General features: G+C 42.3%; 2 protein-coding genes and 1 long non-coding RNA gene across 12 annotated transcripts in view; 1 reads left to right on the top strand and 2 right to left on the bottom strand.

The window, feature by feature from the left end:
* Positions 1–2,446: 2,446 nt before the first annotated feature.
* On the bottom strand, positions 2,447–7,429 carry LOC101161576 (RNA-binding protein 24). Of its 3 annotated transcripts, XM_023964239.1 has the most exons (6): positions 7,295–7,429; positions 6,990–7,197; positions 6,615–6,738; positions 6,451–6,505; positions 6,311–6,334; positions 2,447–3,904 (listed from the first exon to the last, which is right to left on the bottom strand). In XM_023964239.1, exons 2-6 carry the CDS (start codon positions 7,158–7,160, stop codon positions 3,541–3,543), a joined length of 738 nt encoding a protein of 245 aa, XP_023820007.1. In that variant the 5' UTR covers positions 7,161–7,197; positions 7,295–7,429; the 3' UTR covers positions 2,447–3,540. The 3 variants fall into 3 exon arrangements, with proteins under 3 accessions (XP_023820007.1, XP_023820008.1, XP_023820009.1); XM_023964240.1 differs by lacking the exon at positions 6,311–6,334 and having other exon boundaries at positions 7,295–7,424; XM_023964241.1 differs by lacking the exons at positions 6,311–6,334; positions 7,295–7,429 and having other exon boundaries at positions 6,990–7,288.
* A 2,093-nt stretch (positions 7,430–9,522) lies between these two features.
* The window catches only part of kif13a (kinesin family member 13A), a 37,236-nt gene continuing 20,512 nt past the window's right edge, over positions 9,523–26,246 (bottom strand). Inside the window, exons 14-40 of one of the 7 annotated variants that reach the window (XM_020710143.2) lie at positions 25,711–25,841; positions 25,409–25,495; positions 25,156–25,331; positions 24,841–25,066; positions 24,527–24,689; positions 24,260–24,403; positions 24,040–24,189; positions 21,834–21,998; positions 21,576–21,749; positions 21,342–21,493; positions 21,141–21,273; positions 20,909–21,055; positions 20,631–20,663; positions 19,366–19,465; positions 19,161–19,287; positions 19,034–19,089; positions 18,835–18,959; positions 16,260–16,436; positions 16,060–16,152; positions 15,827–15,979; positions 15,207–15,284; positions 15,067–15,117; positions 14,738–14,825; positions 14,509–14,660; positions 13,349–13,489; positions 11,079–12,192; positions 9,523–10,888 (exon numbers count right to left, since the gene is read on the bottom strand). In XM_020710143.2, the coding sequence (XP_020565802.1) occupies positions 10,755–10,888; positions 11,079–12,192; positions 13,349–13,489; positions 14,509–14,660; positions 14,738–14,825; positions 15,067–15,117; positions 15,207–15,284; positions 15,827–15,979; positions 16,060–16,152; positions 16,260–16,436; positions 18,835–18,959; positions 19,034–19,089; positions 19,161–19,287; positions 19,366–19,465; positions 20,631–20,663; positions 20,909–21,055; positions 21,141–21,273; positions 21,342–21,493; positions 21,576–21,749; positions 21,834–21,998; positions 24,040–24,189; positions 24,260–24,403; positions 24,527–24,689; positions 24,841–25,066; positions 25,156–25,331; positions 25,409–25,495; positions 25,711–25,841 (4,470 nt within the window). In that variant the 3' untranslated portion in view covers positions 9,523–10,754. Of the gene's footprint in view, positions 10,889–11,078; positions 12,193–13,348; positions 13,493–14,508; positions 14,661–14,737; positions 14,826–15,066; positions 15,118–15,206; positions 15,285–15,826; positions 15,980–16,059; positions 16,153–16,259; positions 16,437–18,834; positions 18,960–19,033; positions 19,090–19,160; positions 19,288–19,365; positions 19,466–20,630; positions 20,664–20,908; positions 21,056–21,140; positions 21,274–21,341; positions 21,494–21,575; positions 21,750–21,833; positions 21,999–24,039; positions 24,190–24,259; positions 24,404–24,526; positions 24,690–24,840; positions 25,067–25,155; positions 25,332–25,408; positions 25,496–25,710; positions 25,842–26,246 lie in introns of all 7 variants that reach the window. The other 6 variants (XM_011485182.3, XM_011485184.3, XM_011485183.3 and 3 more) reach the window with 6 other exon arrangements.
* LOC110016651 lies at positions 19,189–19,947 on the top strand. 2 transcript variants are annotated; one of them, XR_002291966.1, is made up of 3 exons: positions 19,189–19,300; positions 19,403–19,493; positions 19,655–19,947. It is a non-coding gene; the product is annotated as an uncharacterized LOC110016651 (long non-coding RNA). The 2 variants fall into 2 exon arrangements; XR_002875012.1 differs by having other exon boundaries at positions 19,403–19,947.

A 26,246-nucleotide genomic window follows, 5' to 3' on the forward strand; every position in this document is an offset into this window, starting at 1 on the left:
TTTATCAGCTTGATTAGGGCGTCACCATTCCTCAGCATGCTACTTGTTTTTCTAAATCCATGATTGGTTCCAAGGATGGAAGTTCTAATCATATGCTAAAAAAGCACTGTCATCAGTCACAATGTCAGCTGAAGGATCACTGTAGACAAGAAGACCCTTGTTGTGGAAACCGGGGCCGGTATTCATTCACCTTTAGAATGAAGGTGTCTCTTGTATCAGTTGTTCTTGTTTGGTTTTCACCCTCGTACAGATGTGTTGTATCTCTAAGCCAGATGTGTTGTATCTCTAAGCCGAACCCCACCTTGGTTCCGCCATGCCACATGGGTTTTCTTTGTAAAGTCCTGCTGTGTCTTCTCCTGGTTTCTAAAGTTTTGTGCTCTCTCTGGCCCTCCTTTCTACAAAGCATTATCCAATGGAGTTTTTTCTTTTTTAGTTACATACACATCTGGGTGGAATGCTTTATTGTGTTTCGCCGTTAACCACACATATACAGTTTTATATACGAGTAGCACATGCATTCCCTCAAGTCTTACAAAGACTCAAAGGACTTTTGAAATCTTGCCGGAGCTATATACATATCTGAGCATCCCTCCCTCAGTTTTCCACAATGGTATGATCCAATATCCTCACAATCTGATTGGCCACGATGCCATTGCTGACCAATCAAAACAAAGTTCTGTCTCGACCAAAAACTCTATAGGAAACCACGGACATGCCATAGTCAACATGGAACAGGTTAATTGTCCCACCCAATCAGTTATATCGCTAGAGGAGACACAAAAATATATGCAATAAAATAAAGATGGACTTTCTCATAAAAAAAATTTATTGTAGCATTAATATGCTGACAGGACTTCATTACCAGTTCATATAAATGTAGACTTGTATTCGCTTTTAAAAAGATTATTGATTTTTATAGAAAGTGTTTCACAGAGGTTGCACTTTGTTGACGGTCCATTGGCAGCTGGCTCGCTGCATTTACACCTTGAAGAGAACAATTCTTATCAAAAGGCAAAAAAAGAAAACGATCTTTTTTCTTTTGAAATGCATTTTTTGTTCACTCTGTCTTCATACAAAATGATCGAGATACTTGCTGACACATTTGGACGTTTATCGGAAGAGTTATTGAGGCCGGAAGTCCGAATCTGTGAATATCTTTTTAATTTTACCGAACTGTTCAATCCTACGTAATTGTTTTATTGATAACTTTTCATAATCGAACGATGTTACATAGTTAACTATAGGTCAAATGGTTTATTTAAGGCTTACAGAACTTTAACCCATTTCTTATAATGTTAGAAATATTTAAAAAAATAATCATAATAAATACCTGCAAAAGCGTGTAGCTCCTGTTTGACCTTCCTGAAGTAGGCGATGGATGTGCTTCTTCCTTGTTTTCATATTTTAAAATTGATTTTAAAGAAAAAAGAATGGCAAAACTGCGCAAAATTCAGTTAGGAATTATCCCGTGTTTCTGCGTTTTACGCTCTGGAAACAGTTGCGTTCAGGCAAAACAAAGGCTAATAGGGTTAATAGAAACATTGGCATTGATGACAGCAGTATGAGACGAAGACCCTCCCTCTACATGACTGGGATTTGTTCATTGTTTTTTATTTTAAAAAGAATAGTTAAATATACAGTAATTAGCTAAATCCAAAGGCCAAAATAGTAGCAGTGTTGGGGTATATGATCTTTTCAACAAAACAAAGAAAGTTCTTCTTTGCAGTACGGGCCTTTTCCTTTTTTAAATACTTATTTTTGTTTGAAAAACAAATCAAATTTCAACTTCATTACCATGTCAAACCTTTCGACGTTTTCTCAAAAATAATAATAAAAAAAAACGAAAACAAAAATAAACAAATAATTAGGACGGGTCAATTCCAGGAGACTTGAACGTATCACAAAAAATTAACAGGTTGACTCAAAACAACCTTAGTCTTCTTAGTTACAAAGCAATCAACTATGTTTTAGTAATAGAGAACAGGATGAATCATTTTCCCCACACATATTAAAGCAGAAAGTAACCTTTGAACTCTTGTGCCTGACAAGAACATATTGAGTAGATGTTAGAGACCCCCGTCCCCCCATTTTAAATGTAAATGTAAAACCACCAGTGCCACATTATTACGGCACAAATAAATGTCTTCTTCCACTTTCGGCTTCTCCCATCAGGGGTCGCCACAGCGAACGAGTCGCATGGTAAATTTGGCAATGTTTTACGCCGGATGCCCTTCCTGACGCAACCTTCTCAAACCGGGCTTGGAACCGGCAGAGGTAGAGAAGGGAACAGGGAGCAGCCCGGAGTCGAACCCGGGTTTCACGGACGGAAGGCGCCGCAAACCAGCACGAGCTAAACTGGCTCCTACGGCACAAATAAATGTGTATAATTTATTTTGACCAATCAAGCCATGACCAACACAGGCTTCAGAAATACTGCCAACCAAAGTTAAATATTCATTTCAATTTATTTCCCAAATCACATTATTTGGAATCATGCATAACAAGGCAAAACAGGTGGTGCCTTTGCATTAGAAAACATGAATGTCAAAAGACGTGGAACATGAGAAATTCTAAAAGTTAGCAGCTCACATTAGCCCTGTCTTTTAACAAACTGGTCAAGTATAAAATAAAAAAAAACTACATTTAAGCTACATTTAAGAGTTCTGAATCTTAGATACGACAACAAAACTACAAAATTATTTTGCTACTTGTCTACTTTTTTGTTCTCTATAAAGACGGCAACGCTCTGTGAAACTATTAACACTCGAGAGAAATCCAGCAGCACATGTGGTGCAACAGGTTCCATACTTACATGTGAAAACAAACGTGTTCATTGCTGTGATGTTCCAGAATAAATATATAAATAGCATCATTTAAAAAGGCACACTGTGAAAAGTTTTACCAAGACGAGAGGTTCACATTCAGCAGCAGTTCTTCTCTTTTGTTCAGTTTTCTTGGAGGAAAAAAAAGGAATACTATTACCAACTTTAGCTACATGACTAAAACATGTTTTGATGTGTGATATTCCTCATGTAACTAAATACCCTATCAAATAGGCCAAACATAAAAACACTCCAAATGTTTGAATACTGAATCTGGAAGGTAACAGTAGCCATTTTTCTCAACCACAAGTAGTGCTGGTTTTAGGATGTAACGGAAGAACGCCAATCGTGGGACACCAACGAACTTGAGATTTTCCAAATTCCACTCAGCTGTGTATGTAAAATCCTGCAGTTGTTCATGTGACATCCACTTCAGTGAGCATGACATGTTTAATATTGAATAAATATTAAATATTCTATCCATTACTGATCTCGCTTGAATAAAATATACAGGAAAAAAAATTCTCCAAATCTCCACATTTTTTCTTCAGCCTCTTTGGTGGAAGTTCTGTGGAAATAAAAACTTTGAGGTGAAAAATTTTCTGTCTCTCCCTGCTAGCTTCCTTTTCCTCCCCCCTCTTCAATTGAAGGGGGGGGGGGGGGGGGGGATTGACCCTCTTTGTTTTCCTGCATTAAAGGGAGTCTCCTTCTTTTTCATTTACTGCATGCGATCTGTTTGGAGTTGCTGGGGCTGGTACTGGCTGAATGCCGCTGCCGCTGCAGCAGCTCCTGGGGTGGCAGCGGTCGCAAGCGGCTGCTGGACAGTGTATCCATACCCTGCTGTTGTCATGTAGCTGGTCGGCGCTGGTGAGGCTGCGTAAGGATACTGCTCATAAGCGGCGGCAGCGGCGGCAGCAGTGGCAGCGGCTGAATACTGCGCATAAGCCGCTCCGGTATAATCAAGGTATGGAGAGGTTGCAGCAGCAGCGGCAGCTGTTGCAGTAGCAGCAGAAGGCTGCACATGAGGGATCACCACACTGGGTTGGACAAAAGCTTGAGGGTAGACATAGTGAGCAGGGATCCTGCAGGACACAAAGACACACAAGTTCAGAGAAGAGCCACAAAAATGGACCATCTTACCAAAAACGGAAACACCGTGGAAAAACTGGAAGAAAAAAAAAGCAGGTGCCAAGTATGTCAATCTAGTCCTCAGAGCACAGCAAATCCATTCATTACCAACTTAAAGCCCTACCTAGAAATAAAACCGTTAAAAAAGCAGCAAAACCCACAAAAGAAACACAAGTGCAGCTTTTAATTGGAAGAAACAAAGTGCCTCAATCTGAAACACAATGAGGAGCAATCCAAGGAAGACATAGCCAAGCTCTGCACCACCGTGAATGACTGAAAAGTCCAGGTTTGGCACAATGCGAGCTTATCACAAAAACACCACAACATATCAATCAAAGTGGGCATTTCTCTGTCCACAACAGCACACATACACGCATGCTCACACATGTTAATGGGTCTTTGAAAACAAACAAAAAAAAGGCCAAAACCGTAGGCTATCTGCATCTTCAGAGAAATGACAACGCTTTCAAAATCCTGTCACAGCGTTGGAAAGTAAGGCGATAGATTTTTTTTGAGTTGTGAAGAGTGTACATTTATCTTAGGAAGGGGATCAATTTGATAAATGAAAAAGGTTTTATTTATCGTTCGAGGAGCAATAACAGAAGCACATGAGGGAGTAAACGGACACATTTAAACCTGTGTATCTGGGTAAACGTATCAAATTCAAACTGGTGCTGAAGTCACCCTCAGTAAAAATACTTCAGAGCAGGTGTGAAATATATCTGACAAGCCCCCCCCCCTTATAGACATACACCCCCCACACAAAAACACACACTCTGGTTTGACTGACAAGAGAGGCTGGAAGAGGGCTATTTTTGCTCCCCTTGTCATCTCCAAAGGACAAGTTGATCTCGTTGGGCAGCAACACACGGTCTGGTGCTCCTCGGCTGCCTTCACTGCATTACGGTTTCACTGACTTTCCTGAATTTTTAATCATCCCATCCCGGTTGGAACAAGCTGGACGGAGTCAGCCACACGTGGGCTCCAAAAGAACTTCCAGCGCTTGTTTCCCCCCCTCCAATCATCTACAGGATGCATGTCAAGCAGGAAATCGACAACTCATGAGAGGACAAGGCCTCAAAAAAGTCCAAAAAGTGGAATCTATATTAGAAAAGTGAATCAAAAGCAAGTAGTGGCTATTTTTTTGTCTTGCAGCTTGTGGTCTAAATAAAGGCGCTTTGTAAATCACCGGGACACATGGGTAATCCACCCCCTCCAAAGAACATAACTGAGAGGCTTCGCGGGCGCCTGTCCTGGCCCACCTGTTGTCCGAAGCTGAGCAGGCCTGTGTGGTGCCATACATTATTAACGGCGTGGCTGAGCGACTCCTATTTTCCATCTGAAACTGAGAGGCTGGCTGGATAACTGTATCCAGCAGCTGCTCAGGTCTACGGCTGAAGTTAGAGTCTTAAAAAACATAAAGAAATTGAGGGTTGGCAATCATTTAAAACTAGACGTGAAGGTTTGGTCCTATTTAACTGTAATTTGACATCGTTTTTGCAAATCTTGTGAAAGTTTGAGTCTTTTGCTGTTGATATTTGGAGAGAGAAAAAATGTTCGAGTGACAAAAAAATGAACAAAGCATCAAATAAACGTGGTTTAGCAGAAAGAAAAAGGTACTCTGTGCTTGTATATTAAGGCTGCAAATGAAAAAGCATTAAGAAAATAATGTCATGAGTAGGGAAACTGAAAAAAATAACTCTGCATGCAAGCCAATGTTTATTTTTTGTTTTGTTGCAGGGGATTGGGATTTAAATGAACGCACTTAAGAGCGATTGCCCCCCCCCCCATTTGACAACAAAACCCTGATGGTTAACTAGAAACTGGAAAAACAAAAAGTGAACCACAGACTGAAGCAGAATCATTAAAGGGGAAAAGAGTCAACACTCCATTGCAGAGTTATACATCTTTATGTATCAAAACTCATAACGTTCTGTACAATCAAATGAAAAAAAGCCCCTCCTGCACGCCCCATGTCCCCCACTGCAAATAGAAATAGGCACACAGTTAAGCTGAACACCACATCAATACCGAAAACAAGGCAAACACACCAATCTATGAACTAAAGAAAACTGAAAACAACAACAAAAGACTTCCATGCATCTAATCACCATTTCGGCCCGTTTGTGTATGTCAGTGAATACAGGTAACACTTTAGTGCTCTGCCCAATGCAGACTCAGCTATTCCTCAAACCATCATGTCCCCCTCATCTGCTATTTTAACCGTTACCGACCCTGTCAGATCAGAGAGAGACAGACAGCGTGAGGTCAACTCCTGTGTGAGCCGGGGGACAAACACGCACTTCCTTCACAGGCAGCCCCCCCCACTCCCCCAGAGAGGAGCACACACGTACACTCACATGTCCTCATTCAGGAGGAGAGGGCTGAGGCCACAATAAATGAAAACATTTACAATGTGAACACAAAAATGACAGTTTTGAAAATTATTTTACACACATTTTTTTAATAAGAGATGAGGATGTTATATTAGTTTACATACCCATAAGGCCTTTGGATGAATGCAGGATGGATTTGAGGTACGCCAAAGGCAAACCCTAGAATTGAGAGCAACAAACATTACAAAGAAGCCCAAACATGACACCTCTTTGTGGTCATAATCCCAATCTTTTAATTCCAGCGTGTTTGCCTAAATTACTTCTTTACCTGGCTGAATGACCCTGGGTTTGGCCCCAAGATAGGCCAGGTTTACGTTGGCTTTCCTTCCATCTATTATGGGGTTGGGGTCCTTACAGGCTCTGTCTGCTGAGGCCCGGTCTGCCATGGTCACCTACACAAACATCCAAATCACCATATTATGTCACCAAATGTCACTAAAACTGAGATAAATTCATATCGCATCTAAATCCATTTTCACAGATTAAATTATATATAGATAAACTTCACAGAATATCAGCATTAGAGTAAAAAATGGGGTAATCTAGCAGGTTAGAGGAGGGCAGAAGTTCCCTGTGGTTTGAAGTGGCACTCTAGTGCGCATGTGCAAACTTTCCAAATCCACTTTTGCAGGCTGATACTCACGAATCCATAACCTCTGGATTTGCCGGTCTGCCGGTCAGTGATCACCACAGCCTCCTCGATGTCGCCGAACACCTCGAAGTACTTCCTCAGACTGGAGTCCGTCGTGTGATAAGGAAGGCCTCCCACGAAGATCTTGGTGAAGGTGGTGTCTTTCTGCGCCGAGTGCATCATGCGTGGAAATGTACTTCGTCGGGAGCTTTTAAGGTCACTTTCACGCGAAGAAGAAGAGAAGTTTCAGGAAGTTTTTCTTTGTGTGCTTCTGTATGTGTGCGAAATCGCAGCCCCCCACGAGCGGCGTGACTTACTGTGGGTCTGACGGAGGAGGAGGAAGAGGAGTACACCTGTTAGTTTGTTGTGAAGGTTTGCCAGTTGTCAGCGCGTGTGACACAGAAACTTAACTCCACCCAGATCAGGACCTCCTCGTGCAGCAGGCGCTCCGACTGTCGCACAGCTGCTCCGACCGAGCACCACGTGCTCCTCCATGTTTGGTGTCGTAAAAAAGTATTAACAAATAATAAAAGTGCAAAGATTCTCTGAGAAGCGAATCTTTGAATGTTTTAACGTAAAGGCCATTGGACTGGAATTAAATATCCATAAAAGAACCAAGGGTCCCACACAAATTAAATTTAAATATATATAAATATTAGTGTTCCAACTTTAATTGGCTACTTCAATTAAATTAAAATAAAAAAGGAAAGAAGCGCATTTTATTTTATAGTAGCAATGCTTCTTAGATTTTAAAGTCCCACTCTGAGCACCTTTGGAACTATTTTCAAAGTGTTCCCAGTGGTGTTTTGATTATGATCATGCACATTTTTGGCCAAAAAACAAACAAACAAACAAAACCTGCATTGTCTTCTGGAAGAAAGTTTCTGCAAAGCAGCTGTATTTCATTTGAAAATTGCCTCTTAACTGTTGGAGGGACGGTGTGGAGTAAGCCTTCCCTCACTTCCCATCATCCTTTTATTTACACTCTCTCCCCTAGCTTACAGCCCCTCACACATCCAACCTAACATTACAAAAATGGTACAACAAAAATGGCGAGAAAATGTTTGAGCTATCCAGCCATACAGTTTTACACCAGATGCCAGCTCAGACGAGGAGAACGAAGACGTCCACGGATCTAATCCTCTGCAAGTGGCTGCATCAGAATGGAGCTGAGCAGGGAGCTTGTGGCCCACCGACTGTAGCACCTACATCACTGCTGCAGGCTTGTACCCAACTGCATTGTTTTGTCTTTTCCCAATTCACAATTTGAATACAAAAATACTCAGAAATGCTGTTTTAAGCTTAAATTTCTTTATATATGTCCTCCATCATGAGAAAAATGTCACATTAACATGTTAAAAACACAATTTTTATTGGAGTTGGTCTTTATGATGGCCCCTCCACAAAAGCATGCTCCTTAAATGTGATTCCATTTCAAAGACTTTCTTTGGCTGCCAAGCACAGCTGTTTTAGTATTCATTGCTTTTCGTTTGAAATAACCTGCTTAAACTCTGTTTATAGCATTTTTTTACTGTCACAAAGTAGAAGTTTTGTAAAAATGAAAAATCCATCACTTTGTTAGATGCTGTATAATTTTAATTCGAATAAACATTTAGGCAGAAAACCTGTTCCCAAGGGTCAAAAAACTATCTGAAAGAGAAGAAAACTAACAAAGAATTTGCTGACACCAGTGTAACAGAAAAAAAAAAAACATTAGAGAAGTGTCCTTTGGTCCACTTGGTCTGTGGTATATCCCACATAATTATGGTCTGGGTTCTGAAAGGTTAAAAATCCCCAAAAAGGTAATTGGGGGGGGGGACATTACAAAATGATAGAAATTTAACAAATGTTTCTGGTTGATTCTAAAGCGGTCAACCTCTGATCGGAAAATCCCAGATGCTGTTCCCACCTTACCCATCCATGTGTCAAAATATCCTTGGTACCAGTGTTCGGCTGCGGAGCCGCCATCAGTGTGTGTGAGAATGGGCGAATGGGACTGTGACTATGAAACACTTTGGTCCTTCCAGTAAAGGGCTATATCAGTATACACCATTTACCAATCGTCATATTCTAGTTTCCTGCCAATATCAGAAGGTTGTCATCTTACAGAAAAAAAAATGTTTACTTCAAATAATTAAGAATCCATCTGAAATAATAATATTGATTTTAGGAGTTAAACATTTTATTGTTTTGTGACAGTTATGTTTAATTTTTACATTTTATTATAGCCATTGGGGTGTAAGCATAAAGCTTGTTTGACTGACTCCAAGTCAGATATGAATATTACTTTTCCAGGATGCTTTAAATGTAGGTGATATCTTACCAGGGGATTCAAATATTTAGATATTCCAGTTTAGGAAACCTTTTTTTGGGATGTAAAATAGTATTTCTCTATTTTTTTTATGTAAAAATCCTATTTTATAATGTATCATTTTTTTTCTTGTCAGGTAAAAATTCTCATAGATAAATCAAAGTTATCACATTTTAAATCTAAAGAAACTAACTAAAAAGCACAAGTTGAGTTGAATGAAGGCTCAGCACACACTTTGATTGTAAATGTTCTATTCTAGAACATTTAATACCCATTAAAACAGGTAGATCATAAATACAATACTGTACATAAAAAGTGTAAATACTATGTTCAAATACATTTCTATTTACAGCTCCTTGTGAGGAGAGCAGCTTAGTTTTCTTCTATAAAGTAAGGTCTCAGGGTTTCTTTCTTTTTACTTGAGATTTTAGCTCAAATATTTAACTATGTCTAGTCAGCTCCACAGTTCATCACTTCCATAAAAAGAAAGCTCATAGGACAAATCGTTCTCTCATTACAAGTAGTTTGCAGCAACATTCTGATACTATTAGATGTTTTTTCAGTCCTGCAGCTGAAAATAACCTACAACCTTTTTAACACTCAGTTAAAAAAAGGGATTCAGTTCTTCAGTCAACAACGCAGAAGGATTCTGAACACAGGTCCAAACAGTTTGTGACTCAGTGGCGTCGTCACCGAGCGGTCTGGGTTTTATGTGCCTTGATGAGCAAACCTGACGTTAAGGCATCCATTTCTCCAACGCTTTGCCTTTCTATACTTGATTGGAGAGGCCACACACAAGTCTTCATTTACTCGTTTTTTTCACCCGTCCGAGAGACGGTCTGAACGCTCCAGGAGTCCCTTCCAGTGCAAGCTTCCCAACAGTCTGCTGCTCGACGGGGATCACTACAGTACGGATCATTGGAAGCTGCTTTCGCAGATTCCATGTCACCATAGCGGCGCAAATCCTAGAAATATGGCACTAAGCTTCATCATGAATGCATGTTATAAAAAAAAAAATAGCACATCACATGTAACAGCAGATATGGAACCGTAGTTCTTTGGTTAGCCCTGACATATATTGATGTAAATATCAATGTATAATAACAGTAGTACATTCCTGATCTTTAAATCCCACATTGCTTCGTTAGAAGAATATAAAATATATAAATATGTTTGCTGCTTAAAGAAATGCAGGTGGATGATAGAGTTCAAACCTGTGTCGTTTATAAAAATATGACCACATATGAAACTCAGATCTGTGCATAGTGATTTCTTTAGTGAACTACAAAACCCCCTGGTTAAATGCACAGCTACGATATGATCCTCGTTAAATGCACAGCTACGATATGATCCAGCAAAGCCTCCAGGCCAGCAGAACATGTCAGCTCTTTAATGAGTTGGGGTCAGAGCAGAGATCTGGGTAACATTTTGGGGAGCCCTGCTGCTCCGCAGTCCTTCTTTGGGTCCTATCTGATCAGAGTCTGGGTGTCCGTCTCCATTGAGGGCGGCCCTTTGGTGAGTCGAGATGGTTTCACAAACACACCGTGACCCGCAGGGCAGCGGAAGTACACTCTCCCCTGCACAGTGCCGTTGTGTTTACCTAAAAGAGGGTCAGAAAGGTTCAACGTTTAGCCAGTTTCAGACACAAAAGGCTGGACTGTATTATTTTATCAGTGTTGACTGAGTGGTTTCTTGGGAAAAAATATGCCTGATAACATTTTGAACAAATAAAAATGCGAGTTTTAGCTGGAATCACTGCTGCACTAACAGGGTGACTGAAGCAGCCTTACCTACTGCCAGGTCCAGCTTTACGCCGATCCAAATTCCCTTCGCGAACTCCACCCCTCCAACATAGTGGACTGTTCCCCTCCTCTTCCCCACCCAAACCTGTTCCCCTGGTGCCATCCAGTCAGGAAGCTGGGCTACAGGGGTGCCCTCCTCGCCGCTGGAGTCCCCAGAAGGTTCAGCACTGCTGGGGTTTGGGCTGGGGCAGGGACTCCCGTGGGGTAGGTCTCCTTGGGCTGGCTCTTGGATGGGAGGTTCTCCGCCTGCTCTTGGAGCTCTGGCAGAGGATGGTGCTGATGCTGAAAGTGCTGATGAAGCAGGACCTAAAAGCGGGGCGCTTGGGCTGGGGGCTTTGACTGAGGAGTCTGGGCTGAGCACAGACACACTTGCATTGTCCTCAGGGGAGGAACGTTTGCACATTACTTTATCCTTAACAGAAGTCTCATTAGCGACGTCAGAGCAGGGCTGAATGTCAGTGTGACATAATTCCATGTCAGTTCTTTCCTGGTGTTTTTCAGAAAACTGAGATCCCTTTTTTTGCCATTCTTGAGTGAAATGTGATAATTCCCCCTCCCCGAAACCATCATCAGCTCCTTTAAAGTCAGTGAACTCCTGGCTGGTGCTGAGGACACAGTTCTGAGGCAGTGGATCTGTGCAGTTAGGAATATTCACTGGTTCAGAGGGAGACGGCCCGAGCTGGGGAGCTGAGGGGGGCAGCTGTTGGGCTTCACTGCCTCCTGAAAGACTTCTGGCTTGGAGGTAGCTTCTGCCTGGCGGGCAGCTGGGAGGGTCGTGGGACTCTCTGGAGGTGCAGCTTAGGCGGTCAGAGCTCTCACTGGCACTGAAAGGCACATCCGACAGAGTAGCATTGGAGGCACTGTGTGAGAAGTAGCCACTGGTGCAGCTGCTGGTTGTGGGGCTTCGGGATACTTCTCCACCTCCGCATTGGCTACCCTTCGGGTCAGAGCCAGCACTTTCCTGGTTGTCCAGGGTGGCATTGTAGTTTTCAAAATTTGCAAATTCCTCTGGGATGTAAGGCTGGAAGTTGCTTCGGTCCTGCGAGCCTGGATTTAGATTCCGAGTCACCTCCATGTTGGGTTCTTCCTCATCGGAGTCCTGCTGATCCAAACAGGAGCGGTGAGAAAAGCAACTCCAAAGATGACATTTTAACAAAAGAGTTAAAAAAAATGTTTTTGAGAACTTTAAATACAAGATAAAATGATGAAAATGGTAAAAAAAAAAAGTGATAATGACAAATGAACAAATGGATGAGCTGGACTGTGCAAGTGTGTTTTTGTTGCTTTAAAACTTCATTTGAACCTTCCAATTCTAATTTATGAAGATTACATCCCAGATAGGATGTTACATAAACACCATCCAATCCAAATAAAATCACATTTAACGGGAGATTCTGAAGACAGATTTTCAGATATTTCACCATGTAAATATCTTATTTGGAACTTGTTTGGGGGAGAAAAAACCCCTGGAGGACACAGTACTACTAACATAGTTGTATAATTCTCGTCAGCCGACAGTTTTATAAATAAAAGACTTTTATTTTTTCTGGAGTCCACATTCGTTACAGGGATTTAACCCTTCAACACCGAAGGTGTCACCGGCAACATCTACATTACACATGGTCTTGGACGTACCATAACTCTTCTTCAACCAACGCATTAACAAAATTAAAGTAACTCTAAAACATTCTGAAACTGACAAAAGCAGCTTTGAGCAATTAACATTTTACGCTAGTAAAGTGTTGCATATCAGCCCAAAGCTGCTTTTCTCCGTTGGAATTATGTTAATTGTGTAAATGGTTCAGGGTTTACAGTAATTCATAGAACTTGGCGCTGCAACTCCGGTGTTTAAGGGGTTAACTGAAATTCCCAATTTTCTTCCAAACGTTGCTGCCTAGATTTGGCACAATGGAGAAAAAAAGCTGTATTAGAGGCTGTGAGTTCATGCAAGCTCTGCAGAGAAGGTTGAGAAGAAAGCATTTGTCTGCATAGTTTTCTGATTTGCATTCCATTTGTTAAAGACAAAAGTTACTTTTATTATTCTGGCTAAATTCTTCCAAACATGCTTCTTAATTACGTTTGGAAGGGCTTATTTACTCACTTTAATGTTTTTTTTTGTACTTACTCAAGTCCGGAGATCAAAACTGTATTCAAATTGTTAGAATGTTTCACTTTTGATCGGGAAGCCTTGATTTTTTTGTTTTTTCTCCATGCTGAGTACTAGCCAACCAGTGTTTGCGTGCATGTGTAGCACTTACTGCAGTGTGTGGCAGTGTGAGGCTGAGCTGCCTGCTGGTGGGGGTGGAAGGCTTGCAGTGGCCCTCGCTGCCTGCCCTGGGTCGATGCCAGGGGCAGGGAGAGGGGAGCAGTGCAGGGCTGTCCACACATGAGCGCATGCTCTGCTGACGGGTCAGAACAACACACACTTCACAGTCACACACAACATGCATGGAGCTCAGTTCCACAGTTAGTGACATGCAGCTGGATGCATCACAAGGCACCAGGGCCTGAGGAGTCCTAAACGTTAAGAACTTTTTATCTCGTGGGAGTGCCTTAAAGACTGCAGTTAAACTCTCGTCTGATCTCTTAACATTTTATAGCTCTGCAAATTTGGCCCAAACGAGCAACAACAAATGAATGTTTATTGAAGAAAAATGCAGAGCGTCAACCATAGCCACTTCTAGAAAAGTAAAGGTTTTTGTTCTGTGAGTGAGAGCTGGAACACAGCTCATGTGCAACAGGATACACGGTGGTGAGATGATGACAATCTGTAAACCATAAGAAAGCGTTTTAGAGAAATGTGTAGTCCTGTCTGATAACTGAAGTTTATCTCACCACCTAAAAATGAGAACAATACAATCATCAAAGGTTAACCCAGTTCCTGCCAAACTTAAACTGCCAGGTAGTCTTTTACAGACTGTTTCTGCAATCTGCTTTAGCTTCTATCCAGTAAATAAGAGTGAATGTAATGGGTCAACTATTGCTCTGCATTTGTGGGATTTGAGATTTTGACAGGATTTTACCTCATAAGCGAAAGCTGGCACACCTTTTTTTATTTTTCCATGGCTTTGATGGCTATGTCTGAACAGTTTTTTCTTTGCTGTCACTTTAAGTCCTTGCACCACCTTCTATTAGCAAAACAGTTAATAAAAAAAATGGACAGAGCCACAATCTATCTGGAAAATATCTGTTATCGCACAAAATAAAGCTTCAGTGTTAACTTCTGACAAGTTCTGTGATGCAAAGGTCATTTGAGGTTTGAAATGGAGGATGTAATGAGTTCGTTAAAGTCAATAAAGTTTGGATGTTAAAAAAAAGTGCTTTAAAGCAAAAGCAAAAATAAACTTGGATTGACGCTGAATAGACAAAAAACTGTTGAGATGTGTTTGAAAGAAAAAAAAAAGTGATCCCTCTTTACCTCTTGTCCCAGCAGCGGCCGGACCTCCTGCGCCTTCTTTGTCTTGTTCTCCTCTTTGACAGGAAGTAAAGACTTGAGGAATTTCGGCGGCTGGGGCGAAAGGACTTTGAAGGGGCTCACACTGAAAATAGTAGGACTTTCTGGAGGCACGCCTGCACGGATAGCTTGGTAAGTTTTCCTGCATGGAGGCCCAGCATTTCATAGGGCTGCTACAAAGTGTCTGCTTTACCTCCATTCTCCTTGTTTTTGACAGGTGTGGTGCAAAGGGCGCCCTCCTGAGGGTGACAGCAGGTGTTGTCCACATGCTCGTAGTGATTCTGTAGAAAAACATGCAGATTTAATCAAGAATATAATTTGCCAAATGATCCAAAGCCGGGTAAAAAAAAATCAAGAACAGATTTCTTTTCATTTAAGAGTAGATGTACTGACATGACTTTCAGTGTGTACATAATGAAAACACACACAATAAAGTGTTTTCTAAACCCAAGTTTAAATGAAAGAGAAAGAAATCTGTGCAAAAAATGAGTCTAAAATTGTGCCAAAGGATGTTTAACGTGCCTTGCAGTCTTCATCCTCACAGCCAGTCAGGTCGGTTTTGCTACACGATGCCTAAAAAGAGCAACAAGAGGTCATCTGTTTCATAAGGTCAAACGCTTGTTGTCCACATGGATACAGCGCAGTAAGGGTTGTGCTTTTACATGCTGTACATTTGGGGTGCTGATGCTTCTTCTCAAATGTCTCCCTCTAGCAGCGAGGGCTTCCTTCACCGTCACGGCCTGCGAACAACACATTTTTGTCGGTTTCTGCAGTTTGTTGATTATTTTTAAACGTAAAGCATGAGGGCTGAAAGAAAAAAACATCTATTTTTATACATACAGAGTCTTGTACTTTTTCTTTTTCCAGAGTTGGAACTGGAAAAAGAAAAAGTACAAGCAAAGAGATTTTGGCAGTGGTCTGAGATTGCACTTCCTTGCGATAAACATAGTAATGTGGTTTTGGGAAAACACTGTCAAAGACACAGGGGCTTACCAACTTAGAACGAGAAAACCTGACATTTAGGAGTTAATCTGGGCTTCTTATATTGCAGAAAAAGTGAAGACCCTAAGGTCACCCCATCCTTAATTTTTACTGAAGTGGTGAAATGTATGAAGTATCAGAATATGCAATCCTATCATTTGCTGGGAAATTTACTCCCCCTTTTCTTAATTAAGCCTAAAGCAGCTTCAGGAGCACATCTGAGGCCATCAGTTTGTTTGACTCATCAGGTTCTGACTTTCTGACTGTCTGACCTACATTTAGCCAAACCATCATCTTCTACCTGTCTTAGCCTCTCCAGACTCAGGATGTTCTCCACCTCCAGAACCCCCCGGGTGTACTTTTCAATGTAGGTTTCTCCATCCTGAGTTTCTTCACTGTCTGCACGTGCAGCCATGAGAGCCAAGGTTTCCCTCTCCTCTGGCTCCTCGGAGGCCTTTTGGATGAAACAGAGCCAGGGGATGAGGAACAGCATGCTACACATTTAGATAAAGTCCAGTTTGAGAAGAGTTGTACCTTTGGTATATTGGAAACGATTTCATAAGTCACCCCGCAGGAGTACAGCATGTTCCTCAGGGCCATTCTTCTCTTGAGGCTCTGAGTAAAACTCTACATGAAAGGGAATCACAACCACGTTGATCAATGAAGAACATCCCATCAGCCGCTGATGCCTCCTCTACTGAAGGAAGACTGTCTTCAACCCTTCCAGTATGAACCTGCTTGTTGTAGATGTTCACTGCAATCCTCTTGCGAAGCACCAGCTCCATGGAGGCGGGGTGGCTGAGCTGCACCGTGGCTTTAATGATCAGGTAGATGCGCTCATTTGGTGAGGTGACCCGGTTCAGGTGAACAGAATCATGGATGGAGGAATCCCAGGAGCAAACCGCCAGCACCTGGTGGATGAGACAAGTATTGTCATTAAGACTTTCTTTTTCAATGCTTCATTTTACTATTACAATAACCAAAAAATGTTAGTTTTCTCTAAACCACTAAGAAGATAAACATGAAAGTTCTTAGAGGATAGTTTTGACTGGGAAGATTTTATTTCTTCATTAAAAGTGACAAAAATGTTCACCTAAACCATAAAAGTAAAATTAAAACATAATCTATTTATATTTTTTACCAAAATAATACATTTGAATGCTAACTCCCAAAATGTCTAAATACTTTTAATATCATAATGCTCCCTCCACCATGTTTCACAGAGGCGATAGTACAGAGCTTTATGTTGTGGTGTCTTAAAGGTGCTGCAGCAGCCTTAAACTTAAACCTTTTGAGGACTGAAGAACACATCAGTATTTTAAATTTAGTTTGCAGCATTGTTCAGCTTTTACTGATCAAAAAGACTGTTATGTGGCAACAAAAGAACATTTTTAATAGAAAGTTAAGACTGAAGATACCTTAATCATATGCACAGGTATCATTCACAACTGTGTTTTTTGGGAGACTGGATGGAAAAATTGGCTAAACTTTTAAATTATCTATTTCCATCCATCCATTTTCTAAACCCGTTTTGTCCCCTTTCAGTTTCACATCCATACACATTTGCCGACAATTTAGAGTAACCAATTAACCTATGGAGCATGTTTTTGGATGGTGGGAGGAAGCCGGAGTCTCTGGAGAGAACCCACGCATGCACAGGGAGAACATGCAAACTCCACACAGAAAGGTCCCTCATTGATGTTCTGGTTCAGGTCCCCTGCTGTGAGGCAAGAGCGCTAACCACTGCTCCACCGCGCAGCCCCAAATAATTCTGATGATAAACTTAAAATTTGAAGCAAAACTAAAAAGCTAAAATGTGGCTTCACTAAATCCCCCCCTTCCTGAAGAGGTGACGTGGTAGCACCTGTCCACAAACTTGCACACACCAAAACAAAAAAAGATTTATAGTAATCAAAATGTGGTATGACTGTAATTTGTAGGAGGAAAATAATTCAAGTGTCTGACAAAAAATGGAAAAAGAAAAGAAAAAACGGACATTTACTGTTGAGAAAAACATGACGTGAGCTTTTCCTGGATGGTACGACAGGTAATAAAGCCACTATAAAAATAAAATACGTTTATGAGCATAAAAGTCGTAAAATGAGGAAAAAAATACTCGTAATCTTACAAGGAAATAGCCATGCTGGTTATGTAAGCCTCCATCCACTTTACTAAATCCATCAATGCACCCATTTCTGGTGCTGCCATAAGGCTTTAGTTTATCATAGGAATCCATGTGTCATCATGTGTCTGGAACTGTACTGCAGACGTAAACGGTGCACCTGCTGGAAATCCACTTCTTGTGGCTAAAGAATCTTCTTCTGAAAATGCTCCTTGCCTGAACATTCTTTTGAATGTCCTATACTTGTGATAAGTCAATGTTGACTCACAAAAAGACTTTGTGCAGCCACCGCTGAAGGAACCGCTTACAATGTGCTCTATGTCCTTCATACTGAAGCTCAAGATTGGTTCTTTTTTTGTTTTTTATATTTCTCTTTGTAAACAGACTTTTGCCTCATAAATGTATGACTGCAATCTAGTAAATTCTCAATTCATAAATTTAAAATAATAAAACTTTGTTATCACAGAATATTGACCCTAATTTTTTTATGCGAGATTACGACTATTTTCGTAAATTTTTTAACCTTTTTTTCCACAATATAACAACTTTATTCTCGTAAAATTATTACTTTTTTCTCATAATTTGACGACTTTACTCTCATAAATGGATTTTTCTGGTAGTCGTAATACTCTGTCGTAGGACGATGGTATGCGTTGTTGGTTCTTCGTTTCTTCCTTCACTGGTGTCTGTCACATTTATTTACAATAAACCTTTTTCACTGGGCAGATTTGTGACGGACCTGTCTAGATTTGTGAAAGTGAGAGAATTGTGACACGAGAGCAGGGCTCAAAAACCCAGATTTCTAGGCAGAATTTTTCAAGTCATTTGCAACTTGAGAGACATAAGAAATAGTTTAAGAGCAATAAAGTTTAACTTTTGGTTGAAGATGTTAACCTGTAAAGGATGGAGAGGTAGTACCATTCTGCACAACAATACAGTGTCCTACATTTAGGTAATTCTTTATTTTCTCTTCTTATTTCCAAACTGCCTCGTGCGGTTTCTGTGCTTTTTTGTGGCTCAATAATTTACTGAAAATTGAACCTTCCAGAGGAAATTATCCTAAAGGCTCAACCAACTGAATTCTTAATTTCAACCTTCAACTTCAAACAGCATTTTTGGTGCATTTTTTTTTTTTTTAAACAATGTTCTCTTTTTGGCCACATAAGGGCAGTAAAGTTCTGGCTCACCTCCTCGTCACTGTGCCTGATGATGGGCAGATAGAAGAACTGACTGCCGTGCTCTTTGGGCAGGATGGAGTTAACGCCGGCGGCGTGTGGCCCGGTCAGCTGCTCGTTCACGGTCAGATTATCCGCTGGGGGCACAAAGGTGTTTTTTTTAAGTGCTTGCATAGCAGAACCCTCGAATGAAAGCATCCATGTAACTCACCATTTAAATCCAGGAAGAGGACGGGAATGTGGGCTTCCATCCCTGCAGCCGGGTTCCTTTATGCAGATGAAGAAAGTTAGATTGGAGCAAACAAAGGACTATGAAAAAAGTATTTTTTTTTCCTTACCAGTCTGCAGGAGCTCCAGGGATGCCACTTCCAGGTGTGGGTACCAGCACTGCATTCCTCTCCTCAGTCAGCCCAACCCACTGCTCCACCAGCCGAGCTTCCCGCTCCATGTCCTCCTCAGACTTTTCTGGGTGCGAGCGGTGAGGGAACGGAACGTTTTGATCTCAAACGCTGATCATGTTCTTTCAACTGTCAACACACTTACCATGTTTGTTAATGATTTTCTTGATTTGCTCATCAAGATACTCGCGGCGTTTGATAAGGGCGTCTGACCAGCGCTCTCTAATGCAGTTGAGATCCTCCTCCTGGAAGCAGACAGACGCTGGAATCAAGGTCAGCCGGATGAGTGAGAAAGATGGTGGTGCAGAGAAGTGCTCGCAGGGAGGTTTGAGTGTTTATGAAGCTCAATATCCTAACTAAATCCCACTCTTTTGGTGTATTGTTTATTGTATCTCTCTTTCTATCGCTTATCTGTTTATGTGGTCTCCCGCTAGCTTACAGCCCCTCACACCCCCAACCTAACATCACCGGAAGCAACAAAAATGGCGAGCAATGTTTGAGCTATCCAGCCATACAGTTTTAAGCCAGATGCCAGCTCAGACGAGGAAAACAAAGGCGTACGTGGATTTAGTCGTCTTCGAGTGGCTGCATCAGAACAGAGCGGAGCAGGGAGCTTTTGGCCCGCCAATTGTAGCTTCTATGTAATGACTATAAGCTTTTTTCAACGCCATTGTTTTCGTCTGCTCCTGATTCACAACAACTCAAATAAAAAATGTTCACAAATGCAGTTTTGAGCTTAATTTTCGTAGATATATCCATCATCAGAGAAAAACACAAAAATCACTTTTTAATCGAAGTGAGTCTTTAATAACATAGAGCAGGTTATCTTCTCCACAACCAAACTTGGTAAAAAAGGATAATAATCAAAGCTTCAACTGACCGGGCAGTAAAGTGACCAATCCTGGAAACATACAAGAGCAAAAAGTCTCAACCCTTAATAACACACACTCACACAGTCACACACTCAGATACAACTGTAGCTTCCCAAGTTCTTACCTGAGAGAACCACAGACAGCAGATACCCCCCCCACACACACACACACACCCCACTGCACTCAACAGGCCCTAAATCCAACCGCACAATGCTTTTGAAAGCTGCAAAGGGTTCACCATGCAGAGTGCTGGGAAATCATGCAGCCATGCAGTGGCGTTGAAATGATGTCAGCTGTGATGAGCAAACGGCAGCATGAATAAGAAAGCCGGGCAGACGTGCTGCGCCGACTGGGGGGGACTGCCACAGCAGGGCTGGGGTGGTTGAGAACTACAAGTGTGCATCGGTTTCAATAAAAACACTTTCTTTAGTCAGCAGACTTTTTGCCACGAATACAAGGTGTTGTGAAAAAACACAGTCAGTGGGTTTCCTTCATGCTGCAAGGGGGGGGGGGCAACAGCAGGAGACTTAGAGGGTACCTGATAACTATCCATATCGTCTTCCACCTCTCTCTGGTAGGAGAGAAGACACTTGGTCAAATGTGAAGAAACCAGTTCAAAAGAGGCAAGACCCTTCGACTGATCCAAAGAAATCTTTAATGTATTTTAGTTCAGAAAAGTCACCTAAGATGAAACCCAAGAGCTGCTAAACATTAGTTGGCTGAAACAACTTAGTGCTGCGAAAAATAAATATTGCTCATCTCATTGAAATGTCTTTGGGTAATGTGTAAAGGCTGCACAGGGTGCATGTTACAGACCTGGTAGCTGTCGAGGGGCCTCTGTAGTTTGGTGCAGCGAGCAGAAACACAGCCAATAGAAACAGACAGCACAGCCTCCACCAGCAGAGGCAGAGTGCCCGAGTTCTGGACTGGCTTCACACACACCTGTAGCCTCCTGGAGTGACCCTGCTCTCAAAAACAGCATTTCATTGCCAGCGGTTAGTGTAGGCTGGCAGGTTTGAGCAGAACAGTGTCTGGGTTTTTCTCTGACCTGTCGGAGCTGAAACACTCCTCCCGTGCTGATGTCTTTAGCAGGTTGCAGCTCCACAGAGGTGTATTCGCCCTGCTCATTCAGCTCCTGAATGGAGGCCCACAGTTCGATTCTGCGGGACACTTCACTCCACCTTAAACATGAAAACACTCGGGTTAATGAAGTCACAGAGCAAGTACAGAGGTGTGAACAAATGCAGACCTGTCTCTGAGGGTCCGGGTTTTAGCCTCCAGTGCATCCAGCTCCCACAGTGGGCGTCCTTTCCCCGCACAGCGGTGGCCCCACACCTCTATAGCCAGCGCTCCATCTGATATAAACTCTAAGAACTCATCTGTTACGGGCACTACGTAATCCTGGATTAAAAGTCGATAAAAAGACGAAATGGGTTTGAAGGAAGGAGTTCAAGTCAAGCGAATACCGCCTCCCGTTTGTTACCTTGCAGTGATCAAACTGGACCGTGAACTGAGCATCCGGACTAAGAGGGGAGGGTCTGTCAGGGCTAACCATGGGAGGAACCACAATGGGCTCGCCATAATCCCAGAAAGTGTACTGACAGAAGACAAAATTGGAAAGGTTGAGCGGCAGCCCTGTGGCCTCCCTGATCCGCACCTACAGCAGCGACACAAGCACAGACGGGTTAAGGTTTCATCTCTTTCTGAAGTTTTTGACGCCAGGAGAAGAAGAAGTTCTCACCCTGCAGGTGAGCCTCTTGGCCATGACCACGATCTCTCCATTGGTGTCCATAACCTCATAGCAGCTGCTCTCACTGGAGTTCTCAGATGAGTCATCTCCTCCAGAGAGGCGCTCAGGGACGGCTCCACTAACTCGCATCAGCTCAGCGTGCAACCTGCCAGCTACCTGTTCACACAGCAGTCAAACACAGCCAGAATTTATTTACTTTATCAATTTGTGTAGAAGTTGGATATCTTCATAAACACCAAGGGTTTGATTAACCCTCCTGTTATGTTCTAGGTCAAATTGACCCATTTTGAAATTTAAAAATAAAACAAAAAATACTTCAAGCTATATTTCCACTTAGAAATTCCTCCTGCTTGGCTTATTTAGTATAATCAACATATTAAAATAAAAATACTTTAGCGACTTTATTTGTATTTCAAATCGAAACAAACATCAATTCTGGAGGGTTATGGTGAGGCGATACAGATAAAACATAAATGTCATATGCAATATATGCAACAATAAATGCAGCATTGATTTCTCTAAATGTATTGTCTATATTTAGCAATTCTTGAATTGAGGAAGTTTGAAAAAATAACTTTTGTATACTGTTATAATTAATTATAATACTTGTGTAGTTTTCCAGGCCAATTTTCTGTTAACTATTCAAAGTTTCTGTCCAGTCTCCAGTTTCTTGCATTTCTTTCTCCACAACTTCAAACTTTAGGGACTTTAGATTATAGGAACAAAATTTGAGTTGGTAAATAACCTCCTAACAGCCAGTGAATCATTAAGCTTTGAAAATATATTTGAAGAATTTCCACATCTATGGCTACGTTAACACTGCAGGGCTTAATGCTCAATTCCGATTTTTTGAAAGAATCCCATTTTTTTTCAAGGCCGTTTACAGTTCCAATTAAATGCGAACTTTTGTGATCTCCTGTGTGACCGTGAAATGACCCAGAAGTGACCCACATGCGCAGAAGAGTACTCAACGGTGAACGACGTCACTCGTTTGCGGAAGTAGCTAACATTAACAATGGATATCAACAACAGTGTTGTCAACAGCAGAGCTCTTTTTGCATTATTAAATTTATTTTTACAAAGGAGCAGCACAGTAACAATTTTCTCATTTTAAGAAGGGATTGGAGCCAGGATCGTCTGTACCCACTGTTGTGGAATGGGGATGTGTATGTGCTGGGGGCTGCGTTCGTGTGTGTGTGTGTGTAAGAGAGAGGAGAGAGCGCATGCAGCGCAGAGCAGGGAATGAGCTGGGCAGTGGGGGCACGCATTTATGTTCTGTGTTTAAGAGGTAGGAGAACAATAATAAAAAAAGGCTTCCCCCAGAATAAATGATATTGACTCTTGATTAACCTGCTCTGGAGAATCTGAGGGTCCGAACAGGGAAGAGAACCCAGGAGGAAAATCCGCCCTGGGTCCCCCGCGCTTCTGACCACTATTGGAAAGGGGGAAAAGTCTTTGCGGGAAAGGTTCAACACCACGCTCGGACATTCTTTTAAAAATCGCCCCGTTGCGATAAGAGCCCTGGAGTTTGGCCTGAATAGAGCTGTCACCCCAAATATTAATCAAATCGGGGACCTTGCTTCCCTTCCACTGACTGGTCTCTCAGCAGCATTGTCCACCATGATTGATGTTTATTTTCTCGTTCCCGCCTACTTCAACGCAGAATGATGACTTTTGTAGCATATCGATGACGTACAGGTCGGATTCATGTGGCCTGGCCGTTCAGACGGAGGTCGCATTTCAAAAGATCTGATACGCATCGGATTCAGGACCACATACCCAAGTGGCCTGGGTCGCATTTGAAAAGATCGGATCTGTGTCGTTCAGACTGTCATGAAAAGATCTGATACAGGTCGCATAGGGGCAAAAAAACAAACAAACATCGGAATTGGGTCGTTTCAGCCTGCAGTGTGAACATAACATAGTTTCCACATGAGTTTTACAGGGTAATAACTTCTACTTTTAAGGTAATTCTCTTTTTTGTTGATGTTCATTCATTCAGAAAGAACCGATAAGCAGCAGCTGGAATCTAATAATGTACTTCCCTGTGTAAAAAAGAAAAGTGGGATTTTTTTTTTTTTTGTGTACAATTTTTTACAACTTCTCGCTTGACGCAGACTCGTAAAAAATTATTTGATTTTGGAAACGAACATGAGAGCTGAGAACACCAGGTTGTGACAGAGTGGTGAGCCCTCACCTCTCCCTGTTGGCTGATGATGGGGACAGCATACTGAAGCTTCACATCATGGAAAAGGCACTCGAGAAAAATGTTGGCCACTCCGATCAGGTTGTGGTTCTCGTGCGCCTCATAGAACGGATCCGGCTGTTTACCATTTCCTTTGTAATGCTGGAGAAAAAAATTGGTAATTTTTATTTGGTGTTCCTTTATTTTCTTTCAAAGGTCTTCAGTGTCTAACCCTTTCTTCTGTGCCTTCTTTCCAGTCTCTGTAGTGGTCTCTCATGTCTATCAGCTTGTTCTCTAGTTTCTCAATGGTCCAGACCTGGGTCCCCTTCCCTTTCCTCCGCACCTGAATGGCTGGCTCGCTCACCATAGCTCCACGCTGAAAAGAAATCAAGTTTTTAAATATTTTTATTTGTAGTTCAGTGGCTTCCGCATTTAAAAAAAAAAAGAAAAAGAAAGGTTTAGATTTTATTTGTCATTTAATAAATGTGAGCAAGCCTACCTTGCGGTTGGCACTGAGGTTGGCAGCAGGAATCTGAAGAGTGACCTGATAGTCTGTGAGTTTGTTCATCTCCTCAGCCAAAAAGTTGGCTTCTCGCACCAAAGTGTTGGCTTTGACGACCTGCTCTCTGAGCCGAGACAGACTCTGACGAAAAAGCTCATCCCTGGTTCCCACACATGCAGGCAAACGGACACAGTCATGCATTACAAGGCAGGCATTCACTGAGGAGGATGAATACCTCTTTCATTGAATGTACATTCAATGAGGACTTGAAGATAGACTCATGGCGTGCATTAATAGTGTTTTCCTCTGACCTCTCCTCGGTCCACACCGGCATCTTGCCATGCGGTGTGTGTGTTGGGAAGGTCAGTCGCTCACTGCTGCTGCGATGATGCTGATGCTGCGGCATCTTTTCAGGAGAGAGCTGTTGCCGTAGCGACTCCAGCTCTCGCTCATACATGAGTCTTTGCTCCTCTAAAGCCATCCTCTTCTCCTCCAGGTACTGCTTCTCCAACACTTGGGCCACATTCTGCATGGGGTCTGCATAGGAGGGCACAGAGACATCTGCTATATTATATTACCAAGCGAACAAAAACGTGGCAACCCCCTGTCTGCTCACCACCACGTACCATTGTGTCCAAGAGTCTTCATCATGACCTCCATCTGGGCAAACTCGTAGCTGTAGTCTTGCTCAGAGGAGGCCTCGCTGGCTGTCTCCACATCTGCCTCAACAAAGCTCTCCCTGGGAGATGCTCTCTCCAACTCCTTCAAACGGTCCCGCCGCTTTCGTCTGGGCAGATTTATCCTACAGATCAGAGCGATATCTAGTCAGCACTTTCATGAAGTTTCAGCGACTGGCAGCAAAAATAAGAGGAGTTGTACCTGAAAAAGTGATTGTTTCCCCACAAAATACGGTCTCCGTGCCACAGGTGCACCGAGGAATCAATTATGGCACCATTCACACAAGTCCTGTGGAAAATACAGACAGATCTAATCTAATCTTCAGCTTTAAAAGAGGAAAACCGTCTGACTGAACATGAATTCTATTTTGGCAGACGGAAATAAACATAGTTTTGACATAGAAATCTATGAACCTAGATCAAAAGATTCCTCAGGAATGAGCTCATGGTGAGCTTTCAGAAGAAGTCGTCCATTGAGGACAGGCAGAAGAACAGACACCTCACCTGGCATTCCCAATGGATGTGAGAGTGACATCACCATCTGGGCAGAGATCCAGGATGCAATGCTCCGGCTGAATCCCGATCCCAAAGAGCTGGATGTCCTGAGACGTGTCTGCACCCACACGCGTGTGCTCCTGCAGAACAGCATGATAAAACATTTCAGACACATAAACATTTAAGCCTTTTCAGTCAGAAAATGTGGCACAAAACAGCCATCAACCTGTGAATATAACTATTCCCCATCTACAGGTGAGCCGAATCAAATGTAAAACTGAGCCACCGTGGACTGCTGAAAGTGCAGAGGAGGATTTTCTACCTTCAAGAGAATGTCCAGACTTTCATATTAGCACTCACTCCTCACGGTCCCTACAGAGCCCAGAGATTAGGCCTGTTGTTCTGCAGGATGCGTGGACTACTTCCTCACATGCCTCTGCTCTCACAGCACCTCCAAGGAGCTGTTCCAGGTGTGCACCCTCTGCTCTCCCACCACCATCTGAGTCACTGCAGCATGTGCTCACGTGCTGCAGGGCCTCAGTCAA

This window comes from Oryzias latipes, chromosome 16 (assembly GCF_002234675.1).
Source record: "Oryzias latipes chromosome 16, ASM223467v1".
Classification (NCBI taxonomy): domain Eukaryota; kingdom Metazoa; phylum Chordata; class Actinopteri; order Beloniformes; family Adrianichthyidae; genus Oryzias; species Oryzias latipes.